The sequence below is a fragment of the Mustela lutreola genome, chromosome 3 (assembly GCF_030435805.1).
Source record: "Mustela lutreola isolate mMusLut2 chromosome 3, mMusLut2.pri, whole genome shotgun sequence".
Lineage (NCBI taxonomy): Eukaryota > Metazoa > Chordata > Mammalia > Carnivora > Mustelidae > Mustela > Mustela lutreola.
The window spans coordinates 149,593,151-149,610,366 of NC_081292.1; the positions used below are offsets into that span (position 1 = coordinate 149,593,151).

A 17,216-nucleotide genomic window follows, 5' to 3' on the forward strand; every position below is an offset into this window, starting at 1 on the left:
AGATGCAAGAGCACAGAGAAATTAGGTGGCAGACACAGTTTTAATACTAAAAACAGAATCAGTATATACATATGTTATATGTAGTTCATTTTACAGTATTTGTAGATAGATAGGAGGTAGGTAGATAAATGGAGAGATACACAGATATAGAAGATATTTCAAAAGTAAAAGAAAGATCCTATGAACCGATACTTACAAATCCCAATAAAGACAGACAGGGAGCATTAACACAATTCACAAGCAAAAATATACCAGAAGCAGTGTATGATTTCTGGCTGTATAAACAAAAAAGAGTTCTGTGATAGTAAAAAGAATCAATGAAGGTAGCATAGGAATAGGAAGCATAAGATGGACATGGCATGCATTTAAAACAAATTTATCTTCTGAAAATGTCAAGGCCACAAATTATGGGAATGCTGCTCTCTACTCACATAAATTTTTGAATGTTGTTTTACATTTACTTCATTATTTTATCTTCAAATAGATAAATCATGTTCATAGTACAACATGGAAAGGTACTTAAGGGTGTACAATGCAAAGTGAATCTCCTCCAAAGATTTTAGCTATGTTGTTTGGACACACCAAGACAATTTATTTTAAACCAGAAGGTTTGCTGCTATAACCAGTTATAGTTGTTGATTTATTGAAAACTCTGATAGGTACAGACAGTTAACTTGAAATTCTATTAAGTATTTCCACTAGAACATCTTTACATTCTCTGCGTCATCTTCCATCTGGACTCTTCCCAACTGACTTCAAGTTCAATCCCTACATGCAGGACTGTGTATTACAGGCCTAATTACTTCTATTTTCCTTTTTGTTAACGAAAATTATGAGAGAAAGTTCATATTTACTTTCTCGGAACAAGGCAAAACATAAAAAATAAAGATACCTGGGATTCATGTTTTGCCATGCCTGAGGCAAAGAAAAATGGCCTTTTGGTCCTTAAAGCATAAAAGCTTGTTTTCCTTAGAGAAAGGGCTGCCACAGCTGTGGGTATTTCCTCTACTTTGCTGCATCTTCTAGTGTGTTATTTTTGGTTTATTTTCTCTGAATACTATTTTTGTTATCTTCTTTTTCGGTCTCTGTTGCCTTGAAAGCTGTGCTCATACCCATTATTATACTTTCCAAAGAGTTAACAGAAGTTTCAAATAAACTTAAAATTCTGGAACGCCTTTGAAAACACCCCAACATAAAAACATTCAAATTAAAGGCCACGTACCAGATACATTATAAACACGTACATACACCATATACTCTCAACATACAGACTGATTTTCAGTTTCCAAAGATAGTCGCTGAACATATGCATATTAAGATGATTACACTGAATCATCCTAGGGGTTAATGCAAGACAAAGTTATGATTCTTCCAGTACCTGCATTAGAATCACCTGGAATGTGTATTGAATATTTAGATTCCAGAGTCCTATCCGCTACTTACTAAATCCAAAAACAAAAAACAAAACAAAAAAAACCTGGAACTAAAAATACACACTAAAGTTTTGAAACACAATTCTGATAGTAGCCAGTATTATACTGATAATTAAAATTGAGTCTAAGGAGAGTAAAACATCACCATTCTTTATTACTGGGGGTTAAGTTTAAGTCTTCATGATATCTGATTTCTTGATCACTTTGATTAACTAGAAAATCAGTCTAACTACTCTCTGACATCGGGTAGCCAACTGTATGCAAACCAAGTGTCACAAAGGCACAGTCTCAGGTTGGACAAGCTGGATAACGAATAATAGTTTCTGTGGATATTTTAACTAAGACCAAAACAAGAGCACATTTCTTAATGAGTAATATCTTTCCAGAACATCACTATGACAGAGGGCAACAACGATTATTCTGATTCTTTGCAGTCTGGGAAAAGCCATAAAAATAAAGCTAAAAATGGGGCCTAAGAAAATCAGCATGACCTAATTAGGCAGATGATCCAAAAATAAATTTGATGGAGTCTGTCTTTTCTATGTTTTGACCCCCACTAAAATTATTTTATTTGGCTTTATATACTGACTTTTGGACTAAGAATGGGAAGGTACAGGAATATTTGCTGTGGTCATATGGATATATATGCATATATGTGTGTACATATATATACATATATAGGTATATATACATACAAGCATACATATATATAAAACCCTGGCTATGAAGACAGGTGGAGGAGGTCACGAGAGTCCAAGCAGGGGGCGCAATGGGGACTGTCATTGTTAAGAAAGAGGACAGTAAACAAAGATTCCACAGACTGAATAGAGATATTTTTGAAAACTATGATGAAGGCTAGAATAGAGATATTTGGTGCTGCTGGTTTAAAATTCAACCAAAAGGTTAAAGAATGGATTTCATGTTATATCTTCATTTTCTAGTACCAGAAACCCATCTGCTCAATTTACTTGTGAACACATGTATTAAAAAAGTTCTGAATCATCCAGTTCCTTCTAATAAAATTAAAGTGAATTCAGAAGGATAAGCTGTCTTCTACATCACCCTCTTTGGTAAAGTCATGTACATACGTCTTGCTTTTTTAATCTAGTGTTGAATTTTAAGTAATAATAGCAACTTACATGGCACTTCAGGAATTCTCTCTGTTGTGGTTGTTAGTACACATATTCCCTTAAGGTGAATCACTAGTAGCTATTTAGGAAACTATTAGCAAATTCAGAAGACAGCATCATAGGTAAGCTTCATGACTTTTATTCCCATGTGGACAGAGACAAACAGATTCAGAAAAAGAGTAAACTAATTTCCTTTTAGAACTGAAAAAAAGAGAGTAAGAGATAACAGTTTTGTTTTTAAATCATTATCTAGAAGTAATACATTTGATTCAATATTTTAAATTTGAGCCAACACTCTCTCGAGGCATAATTTAAATTCCAAGTTGCATGTCCCTCAGATCATAGCAACTCAGTAAAAGTCATCTACTGTTTGTTTTACCACCACTTCCTCCAAAAAGAATCATTTGTCCTTTCCAGCATCATGTTCAGACCGGTAACATAATGGTAACAAAATCCACCTCACAGTATTACAGTTAAGATCAAATGAAATGGTTGTGCACTTAGCAAATTGCAAATTAGGATTCCTAATCAGAAACAAAGCAAAACAAAACAAAACTCTTTATACTTCAACTAGTATTGTGATCTTTAATAAAAATATCAAAACATATGAGTTCTCTTTAAACTTGATTTATATATTTTAAAAGCATAAATAAGAACTATTTATATAGTTCAAGAGCAAGACTATTCTAATCCAAATGTAAATCGATTCTGCAATATTAAGACTTTTGTTAAGTAACTGTGTTTCTGTCCCCCTCCCCTGCCCCCACAATTCCTTTCTTCCTTGCTCTCTCCCCAGTCTCTGTTAAGTATTCGTGGCTCCCTGTTTTCCCCACGACGCAATAGCAAAACAAGCATTTTCAGCTTCAGAGGACGAGCAAAGGACGTCGGTTCTGAAAATGACTTTGCTGATGATGAGCACAGTACATTTGAAGACAGCGAGAGCAGGAGAGACTCACTGTTTGTGCCGCACAGACATGGAGAGCGACGCAACAGTAACGTTAGTCAGGCCAGTATGTCATCCAGGATGGTGCCAGGGCTTCCAGCAAATGGGAAGATGCACAGCACTGTGGATTGCAATGGTGTGGTTTCCTTGGTGGGTGGACCGTCAGCTCTAACCTCACCTACTGGACAACTTCCGCCAGAGGTGATAATAGATAAGTTAGCTATGACATTACACACCAATTTGAAATAATCAAAGCCTGGGCGGTTTAGCCTGTTATACCATCCTGCTTCCCCAAAATGAAATGCCTCAAAAATAATACTCAATTTATTGAATGAAAAACAATAAATCTTTAGAACCAATTGAATCGTATGGGACCATTACCTTCCAAATGCCTTAGTTTTTAGAGTCTGAGAGAAAACATATCTGCAAATTCAGTAAACCTACCAATACAAAATAATGGGTACTGTGACAATTAAATTGTTATTATAAATGTATGCTCACATAGAGTTATATAATTATTCATATTCTTTAAATTTAATATACTTAAAATTTAGTATTATCGAGACCAATATATGGATAATAGGCAGTTTCCACACAAATATCAGTATTATATGCTAAAATGTTTTTATATGTATTAAAATGACTCTAAAATATTTTGATTTCTTGTAGGATGGCACATAGAAATAATCAAAGAAATCTCAGGAAAGCACACACATTTCATTGTACATCTGTGTTTGTGCATGGAAAAAAATTGGCCCATATACGTCAATATTGTCAATACAGCTTCAAAGAAAACACTCAAGCCTTGCAACATTATAATCCTACTATTTTGGGGGGAGAAGATTGATCTAATTATTAATCATTGTGATAAGCTGAAAATAATCTGCATTTGAGTGAAATGAAACAATATATGATTTTAGCATGCTTATGAAAATTTCTCTGAAAATTCCAACAGGTTAATTAAAACATTCCTGCAACAAACTTGCCCTGTACAATTGCATCTAACTGGTGAATTCTTGTTAAACACTATCACCTGTGATAATTTTTCAAAAGTGTTTATAACTTAATAAACGCAATATGTTATTATTACTTGAAAGTTATTACCTAGAAAAACTGCATGTAGCATGATTTTCCAAAGAAATGCTATGTGGTATTATATTATTCATTGAAAGGGTGGTTTGAACCATTAGTATTTGGTTTGCAGGGCACCACCACTGAAACAGAAGTCCGAAAGAGAAGGCTAAGTTCTTACCAGATTTCAATGGAGATGCTGGAGGATTCCTCTGGAAGGCAAAGAGCCATGAGCATAGCTAGCATCCTAACCAACACAATGGAAGGTAAGAAGCAAGACATGAGATAGCTTTACATGATTATATATGCTTTGTGGAACTATTTCTTCATCTCACAGAATTATCAAAGTCAACTACCCAAGATCAGAATGGTGTAACAGACCTAGGTAGATGATACACAAAATATAGTGTTATCACACTGGTTACAAAAACTAATACTGTTCCTTTTTCTTTTTAACTCCTTATCTTATCTGCACAGTGGTAGTCCCCCACTCCATATTATGTCAGTGAGTTTTTATCATTATGTTACATTATCCTTAAACAATCAGAATATACATTTCCCTTCTTAAGTTTTATATGTAAAGGCACAAGGAAACATCTCTTTCAAGCTTTAATCTGTTCTCTGGGCCAGGAGGTAGTGATATGGTGGGGGGAGACATGTGAATGAACTGAAAAAGTGAAAACTTGTGTTCAACACTGACCCTAAGAAAAGACCTCTTCTCCATCTTCCACATACCCAGAAACCATTACATTCCTCCAAAGGAGAACTTTAACAAATGCTTGTTGATTTTGACACATGTGAATGGGCAGCAACTATTGTATTATTCCCCTGTTCATTCATTAAATAATTCTCCATTTCATAAAGTTTGGAGGGTATTTCATTAGTTCCACAATTTTATAAGTCTTTTATATAAGTAGTGTTTAACATGTGGTCTTCAGAAAATATCACTAACATTTTGTATCTTGTCCTGTTGGTGTGTATGATATCTGAACAGTCACGTAATAATTATAACAAGTTTCACCTACTAAAATTACTAGCAACTTTTTAAAATATTTTATGTTAAAATTCTGAAAGATATGGGTAATATGAATAACATAAGTAGATATGGGTTTGAATCTATACTAAAAAAGGACATACCACATTCTCATTGTGTGCAAGATTAATGCTGATGTGGAGATGATCAGAAGAGAATATTGGTCCTACACATTAATAATAAGGATCACAGCTTTAGACAGCATTCTTAAATAGACACTTTCAACAGAAATAATAAGTGTTTGATATATTTAATATTTCTGTAAGGCTTATTTAAAAATTGTTTTGGGACACCTAGGTGGCTCAGTTGGTTAAGCATCTGCCTTCAGCTCGGGTCATGATCTCAGGATCCTAAGTCCCAGACCAGCATTTGGCTCTCTGGTCAGCAGCGAATCTGCTTCTCCCTCTCTCTCTCAAACAAATAACATTAAAAAAAATAAAAATAGAAATTATTTTGATAAAAAGAATATGGCAATATAATCAATTGCCTAGTTATTAGGTAATAAAGTTAGTTAATTTTAAGCAAAATATTACATTGATGGTGTTTATTTTCTGTATTTAATTAAAGGAGAAAGATGTTTATCTGTTTATATGATATTTTTAATGAATATTTTGTGAAAATATCTAATGAGATTGCCTTCTCAAGTGTTAAGCTACTTAAGTGATATGAACATCCATCCCCAGGTAGAAGCACTGATTTTATAAAACAATGTATAATCTATAGCAACAACAATTCATTTTTATTGTTATTTACCATTCTTCCTCTTTATTATTCCCCTAGAACTTGAAGAATCTAGACAGAAATGTCCACCATGCTGGTACAGATTTGCCAACGTGTTTTTGATCTGGGACTGCTGTGATGCATGGTTAAAAGTAAAGCATCTTGTGAATTTAATTGTTATGGATCCATTTGTTGATCTGGCCATCACTATTTGCATTGTCTTAAATACCCTCTTTATGGCCATGGAGCACTACCCAATGACCGGTCAATTCAGTAGTGTCTTGACTGTAGGAAACTTGGTAAGTTCATTTACAGTTTACTTATTTCCTTTGGTAGGAGTGGGAGCTATAGACCAGAGGAAAAAATCCATTTGTGCTGTGTAGGAAATCTGAGCAATAAATTCTAAAACTCAATGTGTGGGGGCAACTGGGTGGCTCAGTGGTTAAGCATCTGCCTTCTGCTCAGGTCATGATCCCAGGGTCCAGGATTGGGCTCCCTGCTCAGCAGGAAGGGTGCTTCTCCTTCTCACACTCTCCCTGCTTGTGTTCCCTCTCTCCTTCTCTCTCTCTCTCTCTGTCAAATAAATAAATAAATAAATAAAATAATTTTTTAGCATAATAAATAAATAAATAATAAGATTCAACTGGTATGAGTGCTGATTGCTCAAACCAAAGTCCATGCTAATTGACCATGGTGTCTTACCAGTTGCAAGCTCATTAAAGTTTTTACCATCATTCTTGCTGAAATATAGGTCCAGAAAAATCATAATTTAATTCTGGCTCCACAAAAATTCAGTTTTAATATACACATCCTCTGAAGAAATCATGTCCACTGAAGGAAATATATGAAGATTGATTTCTGCTAAAAGAGGAGAGTTGTTTCAAACTCTTCAAATCCTTCAGTAGAATTTACATGAGAGAAGAAATAGTTGGTGAAAATGAATTTGTAATTTAGCCATAGTTTTGGTTCAAATTATTTGAGCAGGCATCTATGTAGGTGTATGTGGACAAGTACATTTCCTCCTTTATATGAGAAAATTGAAATGGTTAAACAAGTAGGAGAAGGATTACTCGAGAGCTACCTTTTTGGCACAAGACAGAAACAAACTCAAACTAGCTTAAGGGAAAATTAAAAACTGACTCCTAGAATGGAAAGAAAAAGATGAACTACAAAACCATATAAAAGGAAATTTTGCAGTTGGGCTTCAGGAAATGCTTTAACCAAGAGCTTGGAAGTAGTCCATATGTTCACTTCATCTTTTGTCTCTGGGTCAGGAAATATGCTCAGCCATAGCGCATTGGTTTTACATCTTGTAACCTCTGCACTGGAAAAAAAAAACTATCTCTTTTTCAGTTCTAGTTCAAACACTCATGATAGGACTCTTATTTGGCACAACTTAGGTCAGATATCCAACTCTGGTTTAATCAGGGGCAGAAGGTAGAGCCATGTGAAAACATGACAAACTTGAGCAATCATACAGGTGGAGGAACAATTCCCAAGAAAAGCTGAAAAAGGAATACTGGGCAGACAATGACACAAATGTCTACCTAGTAAGTGACCTCAACGTTATTCCATTGTTTGACTTAGTAGAACACCTACCAGATTCTTGGGATTTTCGTCGTCTTTGGCAACTGTGAATGGGTTTTTTTAATGATTGTTCTCTGATCTTTCCAATCACTCCATGTCTGCCTTCCTTTCTGGACTTCTTATGTCTACTAAGGCTATGTTTCCACTCAATGTTTTTATATACTCAACAACTGTAGGAATTATCTACTCTTGTGGTATAAGCTGTGCCCTGGTCCTATATTTCCAACTGTTACAGAACGTGGTTTAAGGATAACTTTAATCAGCAACTGTAGGAATTATCTACTCTTGTGGTATAAGCTGTGCCCTGGTCCTATATTTCCAACTGTTACAGAACGTGGTTTAAGGATAACTTTAAACACAACATGTGACAGCTGAAAGATCATCTTTCTCACAGCTTATTGAAAGTCCTAACTCAGTTCAGTCTTGTGTTACCTCTAGTAGCAGCCTTCCAGCTTCAAAGAGCCTTTCAACTTCAAAGATAGAAATCTGATAGCCATTTTGACTTACTTTTCCTTTATTTTTTATATACAAGTTGATAGAAGACTCATTATTTCTTCTTTCAAGGTATCTCTTTTTTAGTCTTATAACTACGATTAAAATAATATTTGTTAAGACTCTGCACTCAATAGGTTTGCACTGTGCTGAAGTATTTATTATCTGTATTTATGGTTCAACAGTCCTATCTGATTTTTAAGACTCCCCATCTGATCCCATCCTTCTATACCATCTTATTGTCCATTGTTTCCTAACCAGCCACGATTGGCCCATCAGAACAGCCATGTCACTATACCACATAAACACCACATGTTTATATATTTGCATATGGGAAAATATTCACTATTTTCTACATTCTCATCTAGAGTGTTCTGACTCAAATCCCCTCAATTCTTCAAGGTTATGTCCATTTTTCCTTTGTGTCTCCTACAGTGATTACATGGTTGTAGCTCAATAAATAACCAACTGGTTGTTTCCTACCCATATGGGCTGCTTAAAATAGCATGTTTTCATGAAAGAATATGGGTTTTGGAGTTAGGTGGAACTGGATTTGGCTTCATTGCCAATGCTTACTAATAATGTAGCATCTGGACAAGTCTGATAAAAAATCTGAGTCCTTGTTTTCTGTTTTGAAATGGATATAATGATACCCATCTCCCGGAGTTGTCGTGAAGGCCGAATGAGGTAATATGAAAACAATACTGAGCCTGGCATCTAGCATGTGTTCAATAAACTCTTTCCTTCCTCTAATATATGCTAGTAACCTTTCTCCAAAATACTGATGGAAAACAGTCTTCTCTAGCTCCTGTATTTTTCCCAAGATACTGTACAGTTAGGGAAGTTGAACAGTTGGGAAGAAAGTTTGGAAATTTGCCAGAGTGAATCAGGAAATTGAGGTTTTATAGAATTCCAAAGTTGAAACACAAGAGTTTGGAAGCACAGGATAAGAGAGGTTGGATTATAGGAAAATCAAATGGAAAAGCACTAGACTAAAGCACCAAATCTGGATTTAAGTCCAATAGTCCGTGCTAAATAACTGGTGCTCTTGAAAAAGCCATTTAGATCCTCGGTCTGTTTTCCAATGAGTAGACTATATTGAACAAGATGATTTTTTATGACCCTTCCAGTTCCAAAACTCTGTAACTTAATGTGTAGCAATGGAGATAATGAGGTACAGAAGCAGGATGGAAGACTGGTGACTGACAGATTATGGTAAAACCACTGCTATGCTGAGGTTAGCAATAGGGATACAAGGCTCGTCAAGATAAAGAGTGCACATGATAGGAAACAGACCTGAGTTAACTATTGCTAACCGTAAAAGTAGGAAAATGTGTAAACTGTTTCTATTAGCTGAAAGCTCCTGTTATTATTAATAATAATATCATACATATAAGGCATTTCATAGTTTCCCATTTATCTTATTTTATATCCATAACAAGCTTTATCATAAATATCTATGTATAGAAAATTGTATCTATGTATAGAAAATTATATCTATGTTTAATTATACATTAAATAATTAAAAAATCAATACATAGGGAGACAGAGAAAGACAAAAAAGAAAAAGAAAAAATGGGAAGTGGGGGAGAGGGAGAGAATATATTCCTTATATCATGGGTACTTAGCTAACTTTAGACTACATTATCCACTAAGGATGGTTGCATTGCATATTTTATGGAGTTTATAGGTTGCTCATTTAAACAAATTTAGTTTCTGTGGAGTAATTATTACTACTCAAATGATTGCAAAATACCTTATAAATAAGGACATCTAGGTTTGGGTTGAATTGTTAACAAACGGATATCTTGTAAAAGACTTGCGGAAATTTCAGGTTTATTTAGATCAATGTGCCCCATTTGTATCCTGTTTCTGGAATACATAAAAATTACATCAGTCCTCTACTAATTGGATTGACTGATCAAATTTGAGTATCAAGAGACCTCAAATATCTGTTAAGTTTCTCTAAGATGCTCTATTTTGTTTTTGTTATAACCATTATAAGGTACACCCACCTTAGAGATTTTATAAGCAAGAAATCTTCCATCAATCATAGCAGGTTAGACAACCTCTTTATCATAGAAACATTCCCAACTAACCGGTGACTCTTCAGGGAATACAGATAGAGGTTTGTAGTTCCTTACACTGATTACTATTCTTACTATAACTCTCATTGTAACCAGTGATTAAGAGTTCATATCCCCTTATTCTGCTGGACCCTGAAGGGAAGTCAGAACATAGTACCTGTACTAAGGATCTTACAGGTCATTTGCAAATAAAAGCCTAATGAAATACAATTAGGAAAATTATTTCAATTAAATGGTATGGTATAGGATATGAATTTAAAATCTCAGGAAAGGACATGATAAATCTTTGAAGGAAAAAATCGCTCTTGTTTATTGAATGATAAAAAACTGAGGAGCCAAACCCTTAAATTCACTTGGAGACATCTCGCATCAATTAGAGAGTGCTATCCAGCCCATCTAACCCCTTTCCTACTATAATATAAAGCTATCTTGTCTCCAAACCAACAATTTATAAGGAGGGTCTTGTGTAATAATTGTGTGTACACCAACTTCCAAATAAAATTTGATAGGCAGTACATTGCTGACAGAAATCCAAGAATTTTAGATGCAGACCTTATGTCATCTCAATTAATACCCTCATTTGACAGATCAGAGAAAAGAACACCATAAATGTTAAATCATTTCCCATGATTTTTCTTTAAGTACATTTCAATTTCACCTTCCCCACCCAAGCAATAACAACAACAAAAAATATTTAAAGATGTGTATCCAAAGGCATGGGAATAATAAAACTAAAACCATTTTTAAAAGAGGCTAATAATAATATAGCAAAAGTAGACTACAGCTACATCAAATTCACTACCAAAAAAAAAAAAAAGGAACATCAGTCTGGGCAAGTTGAGGTTCTGCAGAGTAAACTGACCAATATTTGGCCTTCAGAATGAAAATTTCTCCTTTTAATGTACATCAACAGAATTTTCCTCACTAATACTCAACAGGAAAACCTTCCTATTCCTGAAATAAGAGCTTATTCCCCAACATTTGATCATCCTAAGGGTTGTGCCCCCCATAACAACTCAAAATGCCCTGAATTTCTTTATTCTTGGTCCGACTCCCAGGCTGATTCTTATCTCCATCCTTAAAACTTACACTTTTGCTGTTAACATGTGTCATCATTTACAATAGGTTAGGAACTTTTCACTGAACTTATCTCCTTACTAAAGAAGCTGGATTATTAAAGGAAGCCTATAAATTCATTGTCCATAAGAAATTTATCAGCCTAAATGAACTAGGTTTATGCAGTCTTGAGTAGGTATACCTTAATTACTACTATATTTTCAAAGGCCAGCAAAATTTCAACCATTTAGGTGTTCAACAGACTTTTTTCCGAATGAATGAGTGGATACAGAAGCATATAACCTGAGTTTCAAGAGACAAAAAGCTTCTTCAAGAAAACAAGATAGAGTTAGGATATTTGATATATTAAATTATTTATTAATATTTGATACATTAAATTATTTCATATTTATTATATTATCTATAATATGTATTATATTGTGTATAATATATAATATATTCTATTTATTTAATATATTTGAATATTAATTAAATATTTGATATATTAGGTATTTCCCTAAGGTCTTTCTTTGTTTAGGAAAGTAATATGTTACTAGATTACTTTCTTTTTTAAGATTTATGTATTTGAGAAAGAGATAGGGCACGCGACAGGGCATGTGCATTGGGGAAGGGGCAGAGGGAGAGAAATCCTCAAGCAGACTCCTTGCTGAGCTCAGGAGAGGGAGGGTTCCACTTCTCCCAGGACCCTGAGATCATGACGAGTGCTGAAATCAAGAGTCAGGCATTTAAACTACTGAACCACTCCACTGCTCCTATGTTAGCTGCATTTATACATTTTTAAGAGCAGATAATGATTTGCTTTAATTAACATGGTATTTTAGGAATTTAAATAACTTTGATACTGTTATTTTGACAGAGTTCCTTCAAGGTAAAGGCTAACTTACCTTATAAATGGTAAGCTTGACTTTATAGTCATAAAATGCAGCTTTTACTTATTGTTAATTAGGTTAATTGCTTTAAAAGATTTTTTGCAAGAGTAATTTCATAACTCTTCATGCCCTTGGGTCTCTTAGCCTGTGGTTCTGAGTTAAAAAACAAATTCTGAGTTTATTTCATTGTTTCTATTGTCAAACAGACATTCATCCAACCACTTAAATAATTTATTAATTTTAATTATGGGTATATACATACTGAGAATGTACTCCTGCTGCTTTCAATTAAGTCTGCAGCTCCTTGCTCTATTAATCCATTAACCTTAATTCTGAGGCATGCATCCAGAGAATATTATTATAATACATCTGTGGCAAACTCACTCTTATTTTAGGAATACTTACGAAGTTACAGAAATAAGATGGTATCCTTTTAAAAACCCACAAAAATCAAGAATTAAATATGGTTTTTACCAAATTTATAATACATTTAGAGTAACTTCAATTAATATATAGATTTGTTCCTAATGCAGTAATATGAAAAACAAAATTCACTGTGACTATGGGAGAAATCTGGTGTACCAAAAAGGGCAGTAATTCAGTAGTTACTACTCAGTACCACATTTACAATATGAATGAGGAAATGCTTTAAAATCAGCATTTTCTTGGAGATCTAGCTCCTGGAAAAATATGTTAAACCTTGTATCAGTTTGTCACATTTCTCCATTTTAAGTGTTAAATATTTTTATTCAGGACTATTTCATATTCTTTACAGATTCTTACAGTGTCTAAAGGTTTTCAGTGTTTGTGATCTTTATTTTACTTCAGGTTTTCACTGGGATCTTCACAGCAGAAATGGTTCTCAAGATCATTGCCATGGATCCATATTATTATTTCCAAGAAGGCTGGAATATATTTGATGGAATTATTGTCAGCCTTAGTTTGATGGAGCTTGGCCTGGCAAATGTGGAGGGATTGTCTGTACTGAGATCATTCAGACTGGTATCTACTTAGACTATGTTTATATTCATCACTGGCATAAAATTTATTTTGAAAATGAATCAGTGCGTATCTTACATTTACTATTAATAATATTTTAAATCTATACCAATACATGTGAGACTCTAAGAAGATACATAAACATTCTCTTTAAAGCTAAGTGTGACTATTTTCTAAGAATGATAAACATGGTGGAAATAATTGTTATAAAACCATGATAAAACTATGTTTTAAATTCACTCAAAAAACTTTTTTGCTTCAACTCTTTAAAGAAATGCAAATAATAATTCTAGGCCTCAATTAGCCTTTGCTTTTTATCAACCTTACTTATATTAATGGGAACTCCTTTAAAGGAACTTATAGGAAAATATTTAATACCATTAGCATTTTAAACAATAGTCTAACAACTTTTTTAAACTTGGCAAAAAAATTGTTTAAAAATGTATAAAACTTAATTGCAAACTAAATGTGTATTTTTTCAAATTGAAAAGAAGCCTCTATTTTTCATCAAATTAGTTCATTTTAGTGTTATTTTATAAATATCCATTAAAATATGTAACATACTTTTCATATTTCTTTTTACTCTAAAATATAGTCTGAGGGTGACATTAGTTTTCTAAATTCAATTTATATGTCTCTAATCAAAATATTAATGTGTTTTCAGGGATATATCTGTTGATCAATCAGAAATGTTTTATTTATCTTGACATATTTTATCTTTTTAGTTTTGCTTTTAATGATTTGATTTACAATTTGTGTATTACTAACTATTTTTTCTGGATTTGAATTTTAGTATGGTTTGAGATTTTATATCCCTCAGAGGTAGGTCTACAATATGGCATATTAACAAAACTCTGTCTAACTAACTTCCAAAATTATATTGTGATTACTACTGAGGGTATGTTTTCACTTAATTACAGCTTCGAGTTTTCAAGTTGGCAAAATCCTGGCCCACGCTGAATATGCTGATAAAGATCATTGGCAATTCTGTGGGGGCTTTAGGTAATCTCACCTTGGTGTTGGCCATCATCGTCTTTATTTTTGCCGTGGTCGGCATGCAGCTGTTTGGTAAGAGCTACAAAGAATGTGTCTGCAAGATCTCCAGTGACTGCCAACTCCCTCGCTGGCATATGAATGACTTCTTTCACTCCTTCCTGATTGTGTTCCGCGTGTTGTGTGGAGAGTGGATAGAAACCATGTGGGACTGTATGGAGGTTGCTGGCCAAACCATGTGCCTTATTGTTTTCATGTTGGTCATGGTCATTGGAAACCTTGTGGTACGTATATATTACAAATGTGCATAATTCAGAACAAGATCACACGGTAGCCTGATGCAATAGACAGCTCTGGTTTCATCATCAATAAATTAGACTCAAATCCCAGGACTAGCACTCTGAGCTTGGGCAAGTTACTTAACTTCTTTGAGCCTGAAGTTTCCCAGCTATGACAGCTAAATAAGAAAGCTGAAATCTTATGGTTGGTTTGAGGATTAACTGAAGTGTATTTGTGAAAGTTTGGGAACAAAAATACTAGTTTTTTTCTTTGTTTTTCAAGAAAATATTTTTATGAAGACTAATTTTATCCCCATATTACCATTACCCTATTACTACTGTTAAGAAAATGATCTCCAGTAAATCCAAAATTTTAACTGTCTATTCTATATTGAAATTGCTCCTTACACATTCATAGTTCATACTGTTGGCTTATTCATACACATTCATAGTTCATACTGTTGGCTTATTTTGCATTTCACCAAATTTTGAAGATAAACTTCAAGAGAATAGAGTATTACATTGTAGCTATGCATTGTTAACTATTAAAATGTCTTGGAAGGGGACAAAATGTATCCTTCCCTGAATTTGTTTTATTAAAAGAAAATAAATTATTATAGTTTAAATTATTCACATATATGGACAGTGCCCAGACTTAAGAAGCTACTTTCAGTTCTGACTTAAAAGCACTAATGTAAAAGCATAATTTGTATTTTTATGTGTTTTAATGCTTACATTCCTCAATTACGTGTGTACATAGTGTTCTTTATACCATAATACTTGAATCTTTCCTTTGAGGCACACTTCAAATAAGACCACTTGAAAGAATGTGGGATAACTATAGACATGCAATTTTTTTCAGAATAGTAAATTAGGAAGCTCTAGATGAACAAAATTTGATACAGAAATAAGGAAACAAACTAGGGTTCTTGCTTTGATGGGAAATGTGTTAACCTTACACAATTCACATTTAGAAATTTTCATTGTTATAAATTTTTAACCATTGGACAAAGGAATTTACATTAAAATTATACTGTTTTAACACATATTGCCAGGCTATAAAATAAATAAATTCATTATTTATACACAGGAAGCTAGACATTCTCCAGAGAAACCAATAATATGAAGTAAAATGACTAAAATGATCTTTTCTCATTGGCCAAACCCATCAAAATGGAATTTTTTTCCCTTCACTGGCAACCCTGAGTAGACAACTTTAAGTCTTAGAAGTTCTGGTTTCCTGTTGTCCTCCTGGTATGAAAGAAAAGGCACTTGTTTTATCAAATTGCCCTTACAGCAGGTAGACAGTGTCACATCCTTTAAATAGTGTGTGATTAAGACACTTGTCTAAAATACAGTAAACATTCAAGAAACATTTGTTGAATTAATTTTAGCAAAGATCTATGAGTTCCCTGTTTAAGTTCTTATTTTATGCATACTTCATATTAATGTAATAAATTTTCTTTTTTTCATTTAGGTTCTGAACCTCTTTCTGGCCTTATTGTTGAGCTCATTTAGTTCAGACAATCTTGCTGCTACAGATGATGATAATGAAATGAACAATCTCCAGATTGCAGTAGGAAGGATGCAAAAGGGAATTGATTATGTGAAAAATAAGATACGAGAGTGTTTCAGAAAAACCTTTTTCAGAAAGCCAAAAGTTATAGAGATCCATGAAGGCAACAAAATAGACAGCTGCATATCCAATAATACTGGAATAGAAATAAGCAAAGAACTTAATTATCTTAAAGATGGGAATGGAACCACGAGTGGTGTAGGTACCGGAAGCAGTGTTGAAAAATACGTAATCGATGAAAATGATTACATGTCATTCATAAACAACCCTAGCCTCACTGTAACAGTGCCAATTGCTGTTGGAGAGTCTGACTTCGAAAACTTAAATACTGAAGAGTTTAGCAGTGAGTCAGAACTAGAAGAAAGCAAAGAGGTAAGAATGCTTTTAAAGTTTTTGTCACCTTTCCTATAATAACCATCTATTATGGTTACTTAGGTATTTTATTGTGTTTATGTGCATTATTACAAAGTATATTGAAAGTCATACATATGACTTTCCAAGAGCAGTGTTGGAAAATTATGAGATATTTTTTATTGGGAAATTTATTCATAGAAATTCCAGCTTTAAAAAGGAAATCACCATTCTCAATAATTTGTATATTCATCTTCTTGATAGTTTGAAAATCTGGCTAAAATTGTGGCCTGCCAAAAAAATAAACCATATTTAATATCTTCTATTCCATATACTGCATTATACTCTTCAGACAAATCAAAGAACCATATTTTATTGATCGTTGTGGAAGTATCATCTCCTTACTGTCTATATTAGGTTTTGCTCTGAATTTTTTAATGTGAAACTTTCATGTAGTTTTTGTTTACTTCTGAAAGTTTTACTGACTATGATAGAATGTTATACATTTATGGAAGTGTTACACATATTTGGAAAGTGCAAGTAGCACTGACTGAATTTTGCACAGTCAAGAGTAAGC

The 17,216-nt window shown here is 33.6% G+C and overlaps 1 protein-coding gene across 1 annotated transcript in view; it reads left to right on the plus strand.

Annotated features, from left to right (window-relative positions):
- The window catches only part of LOC131827148 (sodium channel protein type 3 subunit alpha), a 108,718-nt gene that overhangs the window by 61,496 nt on the left and 30,006 nt on the right, over positions 1 to 17,216 (plus strand). Inside the window, exons 13-18 of the mRNA XM_059167145.1 lie at positions 3,360 to 3,707; positions 4,711 to 4,843; positions 6,391 to 6,629; positions 13,271 to 13,444; positions 14,362 to 14,718; positions 16,190 to 16,660. Of these exons, the coding sequence (XP_059023128.1) occupies positions 3,360 to 3,707; positions 4,711 to 4,843; positions 6,391 to 6,629; positions 13,271 to 13,444; positions 14,362 to 14,718; positions 16,190 to 16,660 (1,722 nt within the window). The remainder of the gene's footprint in view (positions 1 to 3,359; positions 3,708 to 4,710; positions 4,844 to 6,390; positions 6,630 to 13,270; positions 13,445 to 14,361; positions 14,719 to 16,189; positions 16,661 to 17,216) is intronic.